Source organism: Xenopus tropicalis, chromosome 4 (assembly GCF_000004195.4).
Source record: "Xenopus tropicalis strain Nigerian chromosome 4, UCB_Xtro_10.0, whole genome shotgun sequence".
Taxonomy (NCBI): Eukaryota; Metazoa; Chordata; class Amphibia; order Anura; family Pipidae; genus Xenopus; species Xenopus tropicalis.
The window spans coordinates 125,266,354-125,285,016 of NC_030680.2; the positions used below are offsets into that span (position 1 = coordinate 125,266,354).

The following is an 18,663-nucleotide window of genomic DNA, read 5'->3' on the forward strand; positions in this document are numbered from 1 at the left end:
GTCTTATCAGAAGTAATTACTACAAAGGTCAGCAGTGCTTTACCACAATTGCTAATTAAATTGGGAAATTACTGTTAAAGAACTCTGCTGCTTGTAAGACATGGGGTGGGAGGATACAAAATAAAATCCAAGCAAACAAAGGGCCAAAGTCCATTATATTCTACAAAATGCCAAGTGCCAGCTTCTCAGATCTCACTTTGTGCCTAAAGTGAGTTATTGTAGGTGTCAGTGCTATATGCTTTGCTGCAAATCATGAGTAGAAAGCTCTGCAGCCTCTGATTTGGCAGAAGTTTATTCTCAAAGTACCAGAACATAATACATTCTGGGTGAGCAAAGGCATTACAGAGGTGTTTAGGACCTGTACCCCACTGGATAAGGAGTATTTCCCTAATTTGGATTTCCATACCTTAAGTCTACTAAAAATCATTTAAACACTAAATAAACAAAATTGGATTGTTTTACCGCCAATAAGGATTAATTATTTCTTAGTTGGTATTATTAAAGGGAAATTACTTATAAAAGTGTGAATTTATGAAAATGGAGGCTATGGAGGATGACCTTCCTGTAATTTGGAGATTTCTGGATAATGGGTTTCCAGATAATGGCACCTGAATAACCATACAGTTCTCATTTTCTCCTCATATTCATTTGCCATAGTTTTCCTTTGTAAATTGCAAAGAATTTCCAGCAAATGAGAAAATAAATCTAGGTATTGCAAAAATAAATCCATGACGACTCTTCTTAAAGCTTGCAACGCACAAAAGCAGTCGGATGGAAAGACTTATATGCGCCCGGCTTTACTCGAAGAAATGCTACAGAGCTTGCCTATTTTAGATCTAGCCAGACCGAACACAATACACAGAAATACAAATGTTAAAATGCATGAGAAAACTTGGCTGAAAAGAAATGTAAGGGGTCGATCACAGCGAGATTTATGAGTAGTGAGTGAATTATTTGTGAGTTGAAAGGCTGTGTCACCTGATAATCCCCTTTATACCGTCACACTGGTTTTTGTTTACCTTTCAGCATTAATTCCATGAAATCCTACAGTCTAAATAAATGCACTTGACCTATAATCTGCAGCATAAATATATAAAGAAGCAACATTTCAATAGATTTCAGTAAATGTGTTTTCCTTACCTCTTGCAGGTGAGGGGTGGGGTTGAATCCACACATGTTGCACACTTGTTTTTTACATGACGTGCAGGTATTGTAGTTAGCGGGCTCACTGAAACCCACATTAAGTTCTGTTTTACATAATGGGCACATGACTTTCGGCACATCCTTTGGCTTAACAGGTTCAGTTTTCCCTTGTTTATGAACAGGGGAGCTCTCGACTCTGCTCGGTACAGCAGACATGGGTCCCTGTGGTTTAGTGCCACTGTCCTTGCTTGCATCACTAAAGACTATTTTTGGAGGCACTTTGCCAGGGGACTGTTGGCTTTGTGGGGCAGTTTCTGCTGGAACAGAGATAAGTGTGCTCGCCTGGTTCAAAAGTGAAGCCCCAAAGCCAAATAATTTTCCAGTGAGACCTTCCTGGGTTTGATCTTGGGCTCCATGTGATGAAGCTGCTGGAGTTTTTGCTGGAGAGCTGCCGGCAGTTTTTCTTTGCTCTGCCGGTTGATGTTGGGGTGAAGATCGCAGAACTTCCTGAGGGACAGAGGATTTTGGATATGCTTGGCTTATCTGTTCTCTTTGTTGGGTTGGTTGAATTTTTGCTTGTTGAGGCAATGGGCTAGCGGAACTATGGATGCTTTCTATCCGTGCACTTCCATGTGATGTTTCTTTACCTGCTTGTATATGCAATGGCGACTGATGCTGGCTCTGAGGTTTCTGAGCTTGTTGGTTCTGAGCATGCAATTTACTTTGGACTTGTGACTGGTACTGGGGCTTCTGTTGATGGGTTTCTGGTTGAGGCGGCTGCTGCGGAGGATGTTGATGTGGCTGGACTTGGTGCACTTGCTGCTGTAGATGAGACTGAGAAAGCAGTTGAGGCTGAGACTGATGCTGTGATTTGGGCAGGGGTTGATGCTGCGGCTGTGATTGTTGCTGTGTTTGCTGCTGTGTTTGCGGCTGTGTGTGCGGCTGTGTGTGCGGCTGTGTGTGCGGCTGTGTGTGCGGCTGTGTGTGCTGAGGGGAAGCATGGGGTTTTGTTTGTTTGGCAGGGGACTGGGATGGAGAGAGAATTGGAGAATGCAGTTGCTGCTGGCTTTTTGATCGCGTAGCAGTAGTCATGTCCATCCCCAGAGCCCTCTGCATCTGACAGTTCAAGCACAGCCATTCCTTCACCTTTGAAATAAAAACAAAAAATGTATTTTTACTTTTTGAGATACTTTACTTGGTATTCTTTTTTATGCTGTAAATAGAAGACACCAAAGCTTTGCAAACATGTACGGAACAACCCTCCCTCTTAACACCGCTCCTTTTTTTTTTTTGAGCCAACGATGCATGTAGGTAAATTCACTTGAAAAAACAATTTGTATTCATGGTGATTTGCAATTGGTCTTCATTTTTTATTATGTGTGGATTTTTATCTTTTTGTTCAGAAGGTCTCCAGTTTAGAATTTTAGCAGCTATCTAGTTGCTAGGGTTCAAATAACCCTAGCAACCATGCTGTTGTGTGAGTGAGACACTGGAATATGAATAGCCTCACAAAGCAATAGTTCTTTGAATTCCGGGGTCAGTGACTGCCATTTAAAGGTTAGAAAGAGTTGGAGGAAGAAGACAATTAACTTGAAAACTATAAACTATAAAAAAAACGAAGACCAAGTGAAAAGTTGCTAAAAACAGCTCAATCTATAACATACTAAAACTTAATTTGAAGGTCGAAAACCCATTTAAGGAGCACTGTATGTGGAAAAAAATGATCTCTAATTATGATTACAATATAAGTTCCACACATTTCATACATTCCGAGCCCCCCTTTACAACATGCAAGTCTGATCGTCATTCTGGAAAAAAAGACATTGCACTTGCTTACAAATTCAAATGTATAAAGCATTTTGAATAAGTGGCAATAAATGAAATATTTGCCCCCTGAGAGATTCTCTCGGTAAAACACTAATGTCTGAATTAACTTAATTAAAGAGGCTGCATGGAAAGTGCGAGTCTTTTGATTAGTATAATCCCCAAGAAGCTGAGCGGATGTACAAATATTGACATATAATGCAGTTTATAGGATAATCAGCACTAAATACATGGGACTTCACTGAAAGATGAGCAATTAGGGTTTTTTTTTTCTTTAAAAATACTTGGCCCCACATATAATCTCTTCATTCCCGGAGAAGCTGGGCATCTCAGTGGTACTGAAGCCAATCACAATTTGCTCTAAACAAATGATCCATAACTGTCACCATTTATTTTGAAGCAGAAAGTAAGAGTAATCCCAGATGATGATAATTAACACTTGGCACATATGTATACATGTCACTGACATTCGCAGGCATAGTACTTAGGGCGCTCTCTCTATATCTGTCTGTGTCACTGTCTCCTTGTTAAGGGGATGTTCATATTTAACTAATGTAGACAGAAATATTCTGAGACAACTTGCAATTGGTCTTCATTTTTTATCTTTTCCTGTTTTTTTTTTTTAATTATTTAGCTTTTTTTTTTTTGTTCAGCAGTTCTCCAGTTTGGAATTATAGCAGCTATCTGGGTACTTTTCCTGGGCAAACTTAGAGTCTTTTATTACATATGGGGGATAATTGCCCATGCTATTCAGATATTGCGTCTTTTCCCTGAGCCAGTGGGAGCAGGGCCTACATTTCCATATAAATACATTTCTGACTGCATTTGGCAGTGCTATATACATGAGAGGTGGACATAGGGAGACCCATATAGTATATGTTCATCCTCCTGCCCCCTAGTTGGAATGTTATTAAGGCATACAAGTTAGGATGGGAGTTGAAAAATTACCTATCTGTGTATTTCATCACATTATATATTAGAGATTTAATTGCTATTTCTGAATCAGGTAATCATTAATCCATTTAGCATTCTTCTGATATATTGTGATACATTTCATATATATTTACATATCGTACCCCCTGCTTTGTCTTTAAGTATGTTCTTCCTACCAGCTACATCTATTTATGCTTATTGTTGTTAAAAATTACATTGCTATGGGAGAGATCTTCAGGATTGAGATCGTTGTGAGTATATAGATCACAAACTGCGACTTTACTATGACTTTATCCAGGAGCTCTGCGCTCTTCGCCTAACAAAATAATGCTGTGAAAACATCCTCGGGAGGGTGGAAGTGCCCCATAAAAACACCCTAAATCTGCTATAGAGTCTATAGGGAGCACATCCCTGAACAAGGCTCTAGTGTACCGAACGGTAAATTTTGTTGTTATTGGGCTTGATGAGCCAACTCAGATTTTTGTTTTTTGTTATACATTGTTTTGTTTTTTTGTTTCCCCTTTTTATTTATAAGCATTTATTAAGGTTCATATATTTTGTTTGCCTACTGGTTGCTGAGCAGATTATTAAGCGAGAATGGTCCATCAAACAGAGATACCCATGTAAAGCACAAAAGGAATACAGTTATAGAAATAGCTCCCTTGTAGAATTATGATTACGATTGTAACACATAACGTAAAAGGCTTTAACAGCACCCAGAAACGCTCAATGGCCTTCCGTTATTATAATTCTCTAGGTAGTGACATTATTTTTCTGCAAGAAACTCATTTCTCCAAAACTTCGATACCTAACTATTTTCATCGATCATTCCCATATGTATTTTTAGCCTCAGCAGATAAGAAACAAAAGGGTGTTGGTATTTTTATTAACAAAAATGTGCCTTTTAAATTGCTGAAATGTGTACCTGATCCACAGGGACATTTTATTATAATAGTATGCACTATAGGGGAATCGCTCCTTACATTAGCCTCAGTATATAGCCCTAATGATAAACAACAAACATTTTATTACAGGTTTTTTACCTCATTATCTAAGCATAACAGAGGACAAATAATGATAGGAGGGGATTTAAACGCAGTGTTGAATGCAAACAGAGATAGATATGATCCTAAAAATCCTGGTAAAAAACATTCAGAAACCCTCTCCGTATATATAGGAGCAAAATTAAAAAATATGGGCTTAACTGATGCATGGAGAGAGCGAAACCCCTTTAAGAACGATTATACTTTTTATTCAAATCCAAATGGAACATACTCCAGAATTGATTATGTGCTTCTTAGTTCTCCTTTATTAGCAAATGTCTCTACAGAGAAAATACAGATGTGTTCTTGGTCAGATCATAACTTAGTAAAGATAATTCTAAAGGATTTAGGGTTACCAAAGTATACCGCTATATGGAGATTAAATGAAGCAATTCTAACAAACCCACAAATTCGCACGCAAATCGAAGGGGAACTTACAACGTATTTCCAGTATAATGATACCCCTGATCTTAGAAAATCCATTATCTGGGAAGCACATAAATCGTATATTAGAGGTATTATTATTAAAATTTGCTCTATAAAAAAAAAGGCAAAACTAGAAAAAGTCAAAGATTTAACAACCCAAATAGAACAAAAGGACAAGTTATATAGAACAAATCCATCTAACAGATTATCCCAACAACTTAGACAATTAAAAACAGAACTAAACTTATATCTTATGGAAGATGTAGAAAAACAAATTAGGTGGATGAAACAAAGATTTTACGCAAAAGCTAACAAAATAGATACTATGTTGGCTAATAAACTGAGGCATCTAAATAAACTCCCCCCTACCTGTAGTATACGCACAAAAACTGGTGCGATTACGGCCAACCCACTTAAAATTGTGGAAACATTCAGGGAATATTATTTACAGTTATATAAAGGACAAGGAAATATGAATAAGGATAAAGCAGAACATACTTTTCGGAATATATCACTCCCAGTTCTAAATACAGAGCAAATATCTCTAATGCAGCAGCCGATTACTTCAGAAGAGGTTTTGTGGGCAATTAAGTCTTTAAAATCAAATAAGGCGCCAGGCCCGGACGGTCTTACTGCCCCATATTATAAACATTTTTCTAAAATCCTGGTCCCACATCTAGTAGCGCTGTTTAATTTTATAGGGGAAGGGAATGATTATGCCCCAGACTCTCTGAGAGCGTTTATCACGGCTGTCCCTAAACCAAATAAAGATAACAACCTAGTAGAAAACCATAGACCTATTACTATTCTAAATCATGACATGAAGCTTATAGGGAAAATATTTGCTAAACGTATTAATATATTTCTTACAACTTTGCTTAACCGAGACCAAGTAGGTTTTGTGCCCTTTAGGCAACCTACTGACAACATCCGTAGAGTCATTGATATAATAGCATGGACCAAGGCAAAAGGCATACCGTCAGCACTCATTTCTTTGGATATAGAAAAAGCATTTGATTCAATATCGTGGGATTTCCTTAAGTATGCTCTAACTAAATACAAGTTTCCCTTAAGCTTCCTATCTCATATACAGGCACTTTATAATTTCCCAAAAGCACAAGTAAAATATAACGGAATACTTTCAAACCCCATCACTATAGAAAGGGGCACAAGACAAGGGTGCCCTCTTTCGCCAACCCTTTTTGTCCTAACGATGGAATTCTTAGCCTTATTAATACGCAGCAATGTGGATATTAAAGGTATAGAAATAGCGGATAAAGAATATAAATGTAGTTTATATGCTGATGATTTATTACTTACGCTTTCCAGACCATTGATCTCTTTACCGAATCTGTTTAATGTTTTAGATAAATTTAGTATGCTTTCAGGTCTAAAGATAAATGTCGCTAAAACTGAAGCGTTGCCATTAAATATGGACTCACATATGATAAAATTATTGGAACTTAACTTTGACTTCCGCTGGTCCCATACCTTTATTAAATATTTAGGGGTTCTTATTACAGACTCATATAACACATTGAGTGAACTTAACTATAAAACTCTCATTAAGAAACTAAAGGAAGATATAGACTCCTGGAAAAATTTTACGGTTTCATGGTTTGGTAGAATTAACATTATAAAGATGAGTATTCTCCCACGAATTCTCTATTTATTTCGTACTTTGCCTCTACCTCCGCCACCTGAGCAACTGACTAGCCTGCAGAAGGCATGTTTACAATTTGTATGGGGTAATAAACATCCACGTATAGCCCGTAAAGTTCTGTATAGGCATAGAACGCAGGGAGGGTTGAGTGTTCCAAATTTTCAGGAATATTACTTTGCAGCGCAAGTAACACAATTGCTAAATTGGTTTGTCCAAATAAACCCCCCGAAGTGGGTAGAAATTGAGCGAGTTATGTGTCAGAACGAAAATTTGGGAGATTTTCTCTGGACTCAGAAAGCAATTCTGCAATATAAAATTTTTCCTACAATACAGCATACATTAACCATATGGCGTATAATTTGCTCAAAATCCGGTTGGATATCTAAATACCGCCCTTTAGCACCTTTATTTCAAAACCAGGATTTTGAAACGGGTCTAGAACCAAGACAGTTCCAATGGTGGATAGATAAAGGACTTACCCATATTCACCATTACATATTGCATAATAAAGTTATCAGCTGGACAGTATTACAAGATAGATATAGTATATCAGACCGAGAACTATATAGATATGCACAAATAAAGCATTTTTTAGTACTTTTACAAAAGAAGTTTTCCTTTACGACACATACCTTTTTCGAAGCAATGTGTTTACATCGACCCCTTATGAAAGGGTCACTTAGTTTTTTATATAAACAAAGTACTAACACCCAACCTGTGAGTTCCTTAACGTATGTGAAGAACTGGAACACAGAGCTGTCGCTTACATTAAATGAACAAGACTGGCAAGAAATTATTGAAAACACTATGCATAACTCTATAAATGTTTTAGCACAAGAAACAGCATATAAGGTGTTGAGTAGATGGTATTTAGTTCCAAGTCGGAAGGCAAAATGGATCTCTGGCGCAAATCCGAACTGTTATAGGGGGTGTAATAACCCAGGAACGATGGCACATATATTTTGGCACTGCGGTACAGCGCAGCGCCTATGGATCAGGGTCTACCATTTGATATATACGGTGTTACAAGTTAATATAACTAAAAGGCCCGAGGAGGCTCTCTTGAATAAGACAATAGACACAGTTTCCAGAGAACAAAGTATTTTAATCAGGCATATATTTACAGCAACAAAACAAGTTATAGCAAAAGCTTGGTTATCCCCCCATTTATCCTTCCCAGAAGTAAAAGCAAGAATAGATATAGTTCTAACCATGGAAAAACTAACCAGCATATTATTGGACAGACAGAAACAATTTATAAAGGTATGGGACCCATGGATAAAATATAGATACCCAAATGGGTTTGGTAACTCTGCATTAACCTATTAAAACATATCTAACAAAATGAGTAATGCTGAATATATTAGATGAACAAAGTGTATAGGACATAAGCTAAAGCAACGGCAAGGCAACAAACTTAATTCAGTTTTTCTTTCTTTCCTCTTTTCCTTCCTTCCCCTTTTCTTTCCCAGTTAAAATTCCCTGCTACCTATCCCTGTTCTTTCCTGCCCTCTACCCTTCCTTCTTTTCGTTCTCTATAATTACACTCACTTAGATTATATATATCAATGGATAGCTGAAAGGACCACAAAGGAGAATATGAAACAAGTGAAATAACAACATATGGTAAATGTGAATTTGTACTACACTGTTAAAAATGCCATGTAAGTGAGATGTTAAATAAGATTAACATTGTCTTTCCTTTTTCTTCTGTATATGTTTAAAAAATGAAAAACTTTAACAAAAAACGATTGAAAATAAAAATTACATTGGAAATTTCTCTTTTTTTATTTTAAATATATTTGAAGTAGGGATACACCAAATGCAGGATTCAGTTTGGTGTTTCACCATGTTTTGCAGGATTCAAATTTGGTCAAAAACCCTAGGACTCATTAACATCCGCATGTGCATTAAGCAAAGTGCATTTTTTAGCACAATCACCATTTTTTTCCCCACAATGCATAATTTTTTCCCAAAATTCCAGTGCCATTTTGGTAGCAATAACACAACTGTGTAATTCAACAAATTTCATACAACTGTGCAAGAATTTTATTATAAATAGGGCACAATTGAGTGGAAGTCAGACTGGTCTTATTTCCGGTGTTTGCCATGCTAGTGACGTCTGTGCATGATTCTTTAGGCACTGTGCACTGCACCTATTAACATTGTGTGCAAAGTGAACCCTGGAGCTACCGCCTGGTCAGTGGCTGGCCACAGATCCAGATTCAGGTTTGGACTGGGATTCAAAATAGGCCCTGGCATTTCAAGTACACAGAGGCCGAAACAGCCCCCCACCAGCCCAATAAATAGTGACTGTCTATGGCAGCGGTTCTCAACCTGTGGGTCGGGACCCCTTTGGGGGGTCGAACAACCTTTTCACAGGGGTCCCCTAAGACCATCTGAAAACACATATTTCCAACGGCCTTAGGAATAATTTTATGGTTGGGGGTCACCACAACATGAGGAACTGTTTTAAAGGGTCGCGGCATTAGGAAGGTTGAGAACTACTGGTCTATGGGATCTTACAGCAGCCCCTCTGGCATTTGCCAGAATCCACAGATTGCCAGTCCAGGCCTGGAAACTATTTTTAAGTGCAAAGGGCAAGTTTTGATGCAAGTACCTTTAATGAATGGGATTTAATGATAAAAGTGTGGAAGATCGACTGTGCTTGTGGTCGTAATTGACCCTTTAGTGTTCAGCCAAACTCAGTTCAAGCTTTATGTTCATCAGCTCTGTATTTTGGTATTTTAGCTGCTATCTGATTTCTGTGGTCTTATTTCCCCTTGCAACAAGGTAGCGGTTTGAACAAGAGAAGGGAATATGAATCAGAGAGCGCCTGAATAGAAAGATAAGTAATAAAGAGTAACAATAATGATAAAATGAAAGCCTTAAAAAGCAATAGTTTTTGGCTGCCGGGGTCAGTGATCCCATTTGAAAGCTGAAAAGAGGCAGAAGAGGAATGCAAATAATCTAAAAACTAAAAACTATTGAAAATAAATAGTGAGACCCAATTGCATTATATAACATACTAAAAGTTAACATAAAGTTGAAGCACCCCTTTAACATAATGAAGAATGGGGGGTCTGTGTGAAGCCCCAATCCTACACTGCCTGCAAGAAGACTAGAGACAATGTGATTTGATCCATGAGAAATCTCCTTGAGCAAAATAACTCCCACTGTACAGGCAAGGCAGGGATTCTTAAAATATAGTTTGGGTCCCAAACTTGTGTACCTATGCTGTTTAGTGTCGGACTCCATGATCCTATAATCCTCTTTAAAATAATGACATTTCTGCCTAAAACGCACTTATAATTTAAATGAGGTTGATAATTCATTCTAAAACCAATGCTCGGGTTTGCAGACATGACTCCAACACCTAAAAAAACATCCCTGACTACAGCCCCGATAAAAAAATATATGAAGGGGTCATATTTGATAAATAATTTAGATCATGCAAGCAAAATATAAGCAAAGCATGATTGTAGGATAAGCCAAGAGCTTGCTGATGTCCCTCGGCCTTATATGATTAGCAGTGCCAGATAGCAATGCATTAGACAAGGTGTAGGGGGAAAAGAAGCAGCTACTATCCCAATGGGCCCTAATGTATGTGCATGGGTGTGGGCAAATATAGCGACAATCTAATTAACATTTTAAGAATGTATTTGGTCAGCTGGTTACTAGCCTTCAGTGGCAAATGGCTTTCTCAGCAACTGTTGCCAGTGCGGCTATAAAGCAAGCTCTAAAAACCTGCATTGCTCATAGCAGCAGCACAGCAGATCAATCAATATGTAAAAAAGAGAGTTTTTGTTCTCGCTTCTCAAAAGCATTTTACTGCCAAGTCCCACCTTGTTCTGCAGAACAGAAGCCTGCATAATAGTAGCAGAAGAAAATTGGGCCTATTACTGTACTAGGATGCTCCATGATTCCCTTTAGACAGCAGACCCATTAGGTGACTAAGCAAGCTATACAAAAGGAGCAATCAAGCAGCCTATTTGCTTTCAGTTTCTGACAGCTTGTAGCATTAGAAAACAGAAAACAGTGCTAAAAGCAATATATATATATCTAAAATACTTTGGAAAACTCCTAGAAATTTGGCTAATATTAAATACTTACTAGTATGTCAGGCATCAAGCGACTTGACAGAGGCATCATTGGATCCTGCCCAGCCCATGCCAACTACGTGCCCACCAGCAACCCCTTAAACACAACCGACACCAACTTGTGGGATGAAAAGGCTGCAGAACATTTATTATACAAGTGAAGTTGTAGTGTTAAACATATCATAATTAATGATAATTGTTATCAGAAGGTACACATAGTAATTAGATTTTGGGCAACACCAGGGTTTCATTAATGCCCCAGTTAAAGTTCCAACATTTGGTCTGGGGCCTCTGTCGCTCACAACAAGCTTATTGATACAGGAATATATCACTGTATTAGTTATTTAGTTCCAGTTCCAGAAGTATCTAGGGAAGCAATTACAATTTCTCTTCAAATCGCACCCTAACTGACCAAACTGTTTCTTTTAGATGTATCTGAGATAAGCAATGGACAGTTTACCCAAATCTCACCCTAGCTAGCATTGAGGCTAAGCCCCCTTTGCCAACCCAGATAGAGTACTGCCTGTGTGTGCCATATTCTGCCTGCCTGTATGCGCCATACCCTGCCTGCCCTATACTGCCTGTGTGTGCCATACTCTGCCTGCCCTGTGCTGCCTGTGTGTACCATACTCTGCCTGCCCTATGCTGCCTGTGTGTGCCATATTCTGTCAGCCCTATGCTGCCTGTGTGTGCCATACTCTGCCTGCCCTATGCTGCCTGTGTGTACCATACTCTGCCTGTCCTATGCTGCATGTGTGTGCCATACTCTGCCTGCCCTATGCTGCCTGTGTGTGCCATACTCTGCCTGCCCTGTGCTGCTGTGTGTGCCATACTCTGCCTGCCCTGTGCTGCCTGTGTGTGCCATACTTTGCCTGCCCTATGCTGCCCGTGTGTGCCATACTCTGCTTGCCCTATGCTGCCTGTGTGTGCCATTTTTTTCCACAAGAATTTATGTAAAATAACAGCGTAAAATCTGGCATTCTGACGGAAAAATTCAACATTTATTTTAACCAGCTTTTTACACTATTTTTTCTGTGAATTTTATTTTACACAGCATAATAAATAGGCCCCTATTTGTGGGTTGTGGGCTGGGGACAGGTCTATAGGCACACATCCCACCCCCACCAGTGAAGTGTCAGTAAATACCCCACCTACCTCTGGGGTGGGTAAAAGGGGGTTGGTCAGGCTCAGGTATAAATAGTGCTGCTAAATAAATGTTAGGCTAGGTTGGGTGTAGGTTAAGTTATCATGGGTTAGGAATTCCTGACCTGCACATCACTACTAGCTTCAACAACCATAGACTTTGTAACTTAGCTACTTGCTTTGTTAGTTACTAACTGTTATTTAGATAGATACTGTTCCGCCACATTTGGTTGTGAACATAGTTGCCGGGTTGTTTCTAGCATCATTAACCCATTTAGATTAGACATAAAGGGACTCATTTGCATGATGGGCTTCAAGCAAAAGCAACATTTTTACTGAGCATACCATAGTGTTTAACTAAAAAGCAACAACATCTGCTGCCCATTGTGGTCTACAGCCTATAGGACCATTCTTATAGCCACATGAAATCAATTCAACCGCAAGGAAGCAGGGGAGAGGATGATTTCGGTAAAACTATGCAACTGTGACAATGTTAAACCCCAACAACCAAAATACTGCACTAAAGCAGATAATGGTTCAACCGAGTAAGCTATGTCAGATATAGCCTTTACTGGAAGCATTGTCTTATGTCTTTATGCCTTCTAGGGGTGCCATTATGGAGAAATATCTTTACAATCATTCAGTGTAGCAGCTCCCAGATATATGCACTCATTCAAACACCCATAGGAGACACATGGACTGTTATAGAGTTTGCAACGTTACTAGATTACAAGATAACTTCTCTTAACACAATTTTTAAATTATTTTCCACCAGAAAATGAGTCAACATATTTAATTAGGATCTACTGTGACTAGGAACCCATCTGGCGTGGCCTTGTTTGGAAGACAAGAATCCCATTTCTCAAATTGGTAACAAACATCCAGTTTCTCAAATCGCCGGCCATTTTTGTACATGAACAACATATGTTCTTTCAAGGTGTAAGTACTGTTTATGCTTAGAAATAATTTATTTCCGAGTGTCTGGCTAAACTTTATTCTGGTTTGCCAGTTATTTTCCTTTTCAAAAGAGATAAGGGTAATAATGCTGCAAAGTTCACCATAATCTTGTCCTGTGCAATGGTAGGTGGAATGGATTATTTTCCAGGATGTGCATAGAAGGGGCATTCAAAAGTTTGGGTGTTTTGATATATCAGTCAAGAACTATCGACTGATAGTGGATAAAGAAAGCAAATAACTGTTTCAGAGTAGATGCTCAGTTAATATTCATAGTAGGAAAGACAATATAGTTGTCAGGAGGCCATGTTTAAGTACCCACTAAAGTACAGGAAAAGGACCTGTTATCCAAAATGCTCAGGACCTGTTTTTTTCCAGATAAGGTATCTTTCCGTAATATGGATCTCCATACTACCAGAAACGATATCCCAGAAAAGATATGCTGAATAAAAGAAGATGCCGGGCGTCCCCGCCGCCCCACTAGACCACCGGGTATTGTTACTTCTACTAAAAAGTCATTAAAACATTAAATAAATCCAATGGGTTTGTGTTGTCTCCAATAAGCATGAATTTTATCTTAGTTTGGGTCCAGTACAATGTACTATTTTATTATAACAGAGAAAAAGAATACCAGTTTTAAAAATATGAATTATTTGATCAAAATGGAGTCTATGGGAGATGGCCTGCCTGTAATTTAGAGCTTTATGAATAAGGGGTTTTCGGATAACAGATCCCATACCTGTACAAAACACATATGGCTGGTGATCTGGAAATAGATTAAGGGGTATCAATGAGTTTCTTAGTAAGGTTTAGATCCTATGCACAGAGCAGAAAACCACTGGGGAGGTATAAATGGCTTTCTCCTGCTTACCCAGTATGGGCTCAGGATGCATGAATGGTGGTATCCAGCTTTAACAACAGCTATAAGATCAAGGTGGAGTAAGACCTAAAAACTGACAGTCCAATGTTAGGTGTAGAAATGCAGCACCTCATCTACTACCAGTAGAAAAAAAGATCATAAAGGTATTGCAACTGCAGTTTTGTGCAGAAGACCAGACTGGTAACTGAGACCTTGTTTTTATTCCTTAGGGCACTATGGTTGCACCCAGAGACCCCCCTCAGATAACTGCTCTGTTCTAGCTTGGCTGGGATATTACTATTATTTGAAGGGACCAAGGGTTTACTAGAGGCACCCTTTCAGCATGAAGACAGTCCTCCTTATATGCATATAGAAATCTTCTAGCTTGGCTGGGATATTACTACACGTATAATTTAAGAGGATGAGGGGTTTACTATAGGCACCCCTTCAGCACAGAGCCAGTCCTCCGTATATACATATAGGAATCTTCTAGCTTGGCTGGAATATTACTATAATTTGAAGTGATGAAGGATTTACTAGAGGCACCCTTTCAGCAAGGAGTCAGTCCTCCTTATATACATATAGGAATCACAAAGTCGTATTTATAGCAAATGATTATTACAATTAATAAGGCAGCTCTACTGTTCCTCTGTGCATTTTATATAGCTCACTCCCTCCAAGCTTTATACACTTTGATGTACAGGTATGGCACTTATTATCCAGAATGCCTGGGACCTTGGGGTTTTCCGGATAAGGGATCTTTCTGTAATTTGGGTCTCAATACCTTAAGTCTGCTAAAAAAATAATTTAAGCATTAAATAAACCCAATAGGATTAATTCTATCTTAGTTGGGATCAAGGTACTGTTTTATTATTATAAAGAAAAAATCATTTGTAAAATGTTTAGTTATTTGGTTATAATAGAGTCTATGGGAGATGACTTTCCTGAGCTTTCTGGATAACAGGTCTCCCCCTGTACTTTGGGGTTGCTTAAATGGGTGTTCGCCTTTAAGTTACCTTTGAGTATGTATAGAATGGCCAGTTCTAATCAACTTTATTATTTTTTTTTAATAGTTTTTCTAATTATTTGCCTTCTCCTTCTAACTCCATGTAGCTTTTAAATGGTCATCACTGTGGATATGAGGATATGATATTATTGTTATTGTTACTTTTTATAACTTATTTTTCTATTCAGTCCCTATCCTATTCATATTCCTGTCTTTCATTCAAACCACTCCCTGGTTGCTAAGGTAATTTGGACCATAGCAACCAGATGACTGCTGAAACTCCAAACTGGAGCTGCAGAACAAAAAGTGAAATAATTAAAAAAAAAACTACAAATAATAAAAAATGAAGACCAATTGCAAATTGTCTCAGAATGTTACTTTTTACATTATACTAAACGTTAACTCAAAGGAGAACAACCCCTTTCATAGGGTGCAGAAGTCACTCAAAGGTTGTGGTTACTGGGGTGAAAATAATGCTCTTTATAAATAAAAGAATAACTTCTATATCTGGAAAATGGCAAAACAGTTAACAGTTTCATCCACGTTGAGGTTCAATACAGAAATGAGTTCCATTATTTATATTTGATTTTCCTTTATTACCTAAAAATTATTAATATGTTCAGTGGTCAATGTACAACATTTTTGATTAATCAAACCTTAACCAATTACTTTTTCAATATATTATTGTAGTACAAATATAAAGCATATTTAAGTAATAAAACTGGCTTTTTTATGCAATTGAAAGATTTCCCATTCACCCCGCAGAGCAGGGACGGATGCAGTTCCATTACACGGCTTTCTGCGGAGCTGCTCATTTGAAGTAGCTGTGACTCAATCAGGTTAGAGCACTGAGAGAACAATTTAGGTAGGTGGTACTCGCAATGTTTTGCGTAAATTCAAATAACCTCTTTCAAGTCTATTACGGCTTGGTCACGGGGAAAAATTGTCATTTCCATATCTGCCATTGATTACAGAAACTGCGCAGCAGGAAGCGTTTGAATGTGGGAGTCAGCTGCAGCCTTGACAAATTCAACTCCATTAAAAAAAAGCATTTACAATTACTCATCTGAAAACAAATATTTCCATAATTGATACTGAAAGAATGAATTTTTAGAGCTAGTGGTGCTGCTATAACAACACACTACGTGCAACCTCCCTAAAAGACAGAGTAAAGATATGAATCTTAATGGAAACCATTGGGGGCTACTTTAAAGCTACGGTGCACAGCAGATATATTTATTCTATTGCTACTTTCACAATCTCTGGTACTAAAGCAGCTACCAAGAGAGTCTTGGGGCAAAAGGGATGGCTGGCTAGTGCTAGTGTTCCTTGGTTCAGTCAGTGCTCTCCAGATGTTGAGGAAAGGAATAACCATTTATTCTTGTGCTTGTTTTGGGCTGCCCCCAATCTGGTGCAGAAATAGTGCTTAAAGGGCAAGCTATCAAATTGAAATCTGATTTACTGGGCAGGATAAACAGAAATGCTCTTGGTTTTATTATCCTCTATGCTAATCCTGCCAATTATGTCATTCCCTGCTTTTGGATAGCATGGAGCATACACAAGACTTCACACCAAAGGCTTGAACATGAGCCTGATGATGAGCTTTACTGGGTCTGCTTTCAGGCCTGGCATAACAAGTACACAGAGGCCCAAACAGCCCCCTATCAGCCCACTAACTAGTGACTGTCTATGGCATCTTACAGCAGTCTCATACTTGTCCTTTAACAAAATGTTTAGCATGCACTATAATTCAATGCATTGCTTTACATCCTTTTGTGACACTGTGATGGCCAATTGGCTCCTCCTGTGTATATAAATTTGTAGTCAATTCTTATTCACTCTCTTATAATATCTCGCCTGGACTACTGTAACTCCCTATTAATTGGCCTTCCCCTCCAAAGACTGTCCCCTCTCCAGTCCATAATGAATACTGCTGCCAGGCTCATACACCTCTCCAACCGCTCCTCCTCTGCCATGCCACTCTGCCAATCCCTGCACTGGCTTCCCCTACCATCCAGGATAAAATTCAAACTAATAACTCTCACATTTAAAGCAGTCCATAACTCTGCCCCACCCTACATCTCTGAACTCATCTCTAGGTACCATCCAACCCGCTTGTTACGATCCTCTACTGACCTGCTCCTCAACTCCTCTCTCATTCCCTCCTCACACACTCGCATTCAAGACTTTGCAAGGGCTGCCCCCCTTCTCTGGAATTCGCTCCCACAAACTGTCAGACTTTCTCCCAATCTCTCTGCCTTCAAGAGATCTCTAAAAACACATTTATTCAGAGAAGCTTACCCTAATCTAGTTTAGCAACACCCTGTGCCACACCTCTCACAACTTTGGTCATGCCCATTCCCACACCTTGTGTCTCAACCCTTTCTTCACCTCTTGTATCGGTTATTGATTGCTTTATATGTTACTCTGTATGAAACCCACTTATTGTACAGTTCTGCGGAATATGTTGGCGCTTTATAAATAAATGTTAATGTAGTGTAATGTAATGTGAATGTAGTGAGTGCTAGCTCTTTATTCAACTAAAGGTTATGGCTTCTGTTTATTACTTTGCATCAGCTGAGAAAAGGCTGGCACTTTACCTTCCTTGGAATGCCACCTTTTCTGACCCACTGACCACTTATAATGAGATTTTATGGCAATTTAGGAATAGTTAGGAAAGATAACAGATATAGGAAGGTGCCAAACCTAGCTGCAAATATCCATAGTCTTGTAGATTGTAAGCTCTTCTGGGCAGGGCTCTGTTCACCTCTTGTATCGGTAATTGATTGCTTTATATGTTACTCTGTATGTCCAATGTATGAAACCCACTTATTGTACAGCGCTGCGGAATATGTTGGCGCTTTATAAATAAATAATAATAATAGACTAATGACAAATAACTGCTGCCTAAGGCCAATGGAACACTTTGTACACCGACTCTCAGTCCTAAAGAGGCCTATATTAAAGGCTTATTCATAACACAGCTATGAAATCTACACATTTTTTTTACTCTAAAAAGCCTTACTAGGTCACAGAGAGATATGCATGGGGTGCATGGTCTGGGTACATAATCATAGGCCTAAGATAAAAATGCTTTGAGGCCTCTCCAGACTTTTATAAATATATATTGTAATGGTAGACAGAGGTTTGCTGACTGCAATGCAATGAGGTTAAAAATATTAAACTTTCTCTTATATTATTGCTATACGTGGAGTTTTTAGAATATGCTTGCTATAAATGATTAGCTTGTCAGATGTCATTTCCCTTGTTTCCACTTTCTCCAAACGTCGCTTCAAGACTTTTTTTCAAAGGCTATTTCGAGTAAAGAAGCACTGTCGTGGAAAAGAAATGTAATTGAATTCCAGTATCATGCTGTTTTGGCCTGCCTAAATGAGGTCACAACTGAAAAGCATTGTAGTTGCGAGGACTGCAATATACTGCCTGAATAGTTAGGTGATCATGCTCACTTAACTTTCCCTTTATAGAAGTATTGGATTTCACTTGCACTTTCACTGAAGCAACACAAAAAGGCAACTCCTCAGCTGCTGAAATGCACTGAATCCACTATT

The 18,663-nt window shown here is 38.6% G+C and overlaps 1 protein-coding gene across 1 annotated transcript in view; it reads right to left on the reverse strand.

Annotated features, from left to right (window-relative positions):
- Nucleotides 1–18,663, reverse strand: part of bsn (bassoon presynaptic cytomatrix protein) — a 161,350-nt gene that overhangs the window by 108,494 nt on the left and 34,193 nt on the right. Inside the window, exon 3 of the mRNA XM_031901109.1 lies at nucleotides 1,141–2,289. Coding sequence (XP_031756969.1) covers nucleotides 1,141–2,289 — 1,149 coding nt within the window. The remainder of the gene's footprint in view (nucleotides 1–1,140; nucleotides 2,290–18,663) is intronic.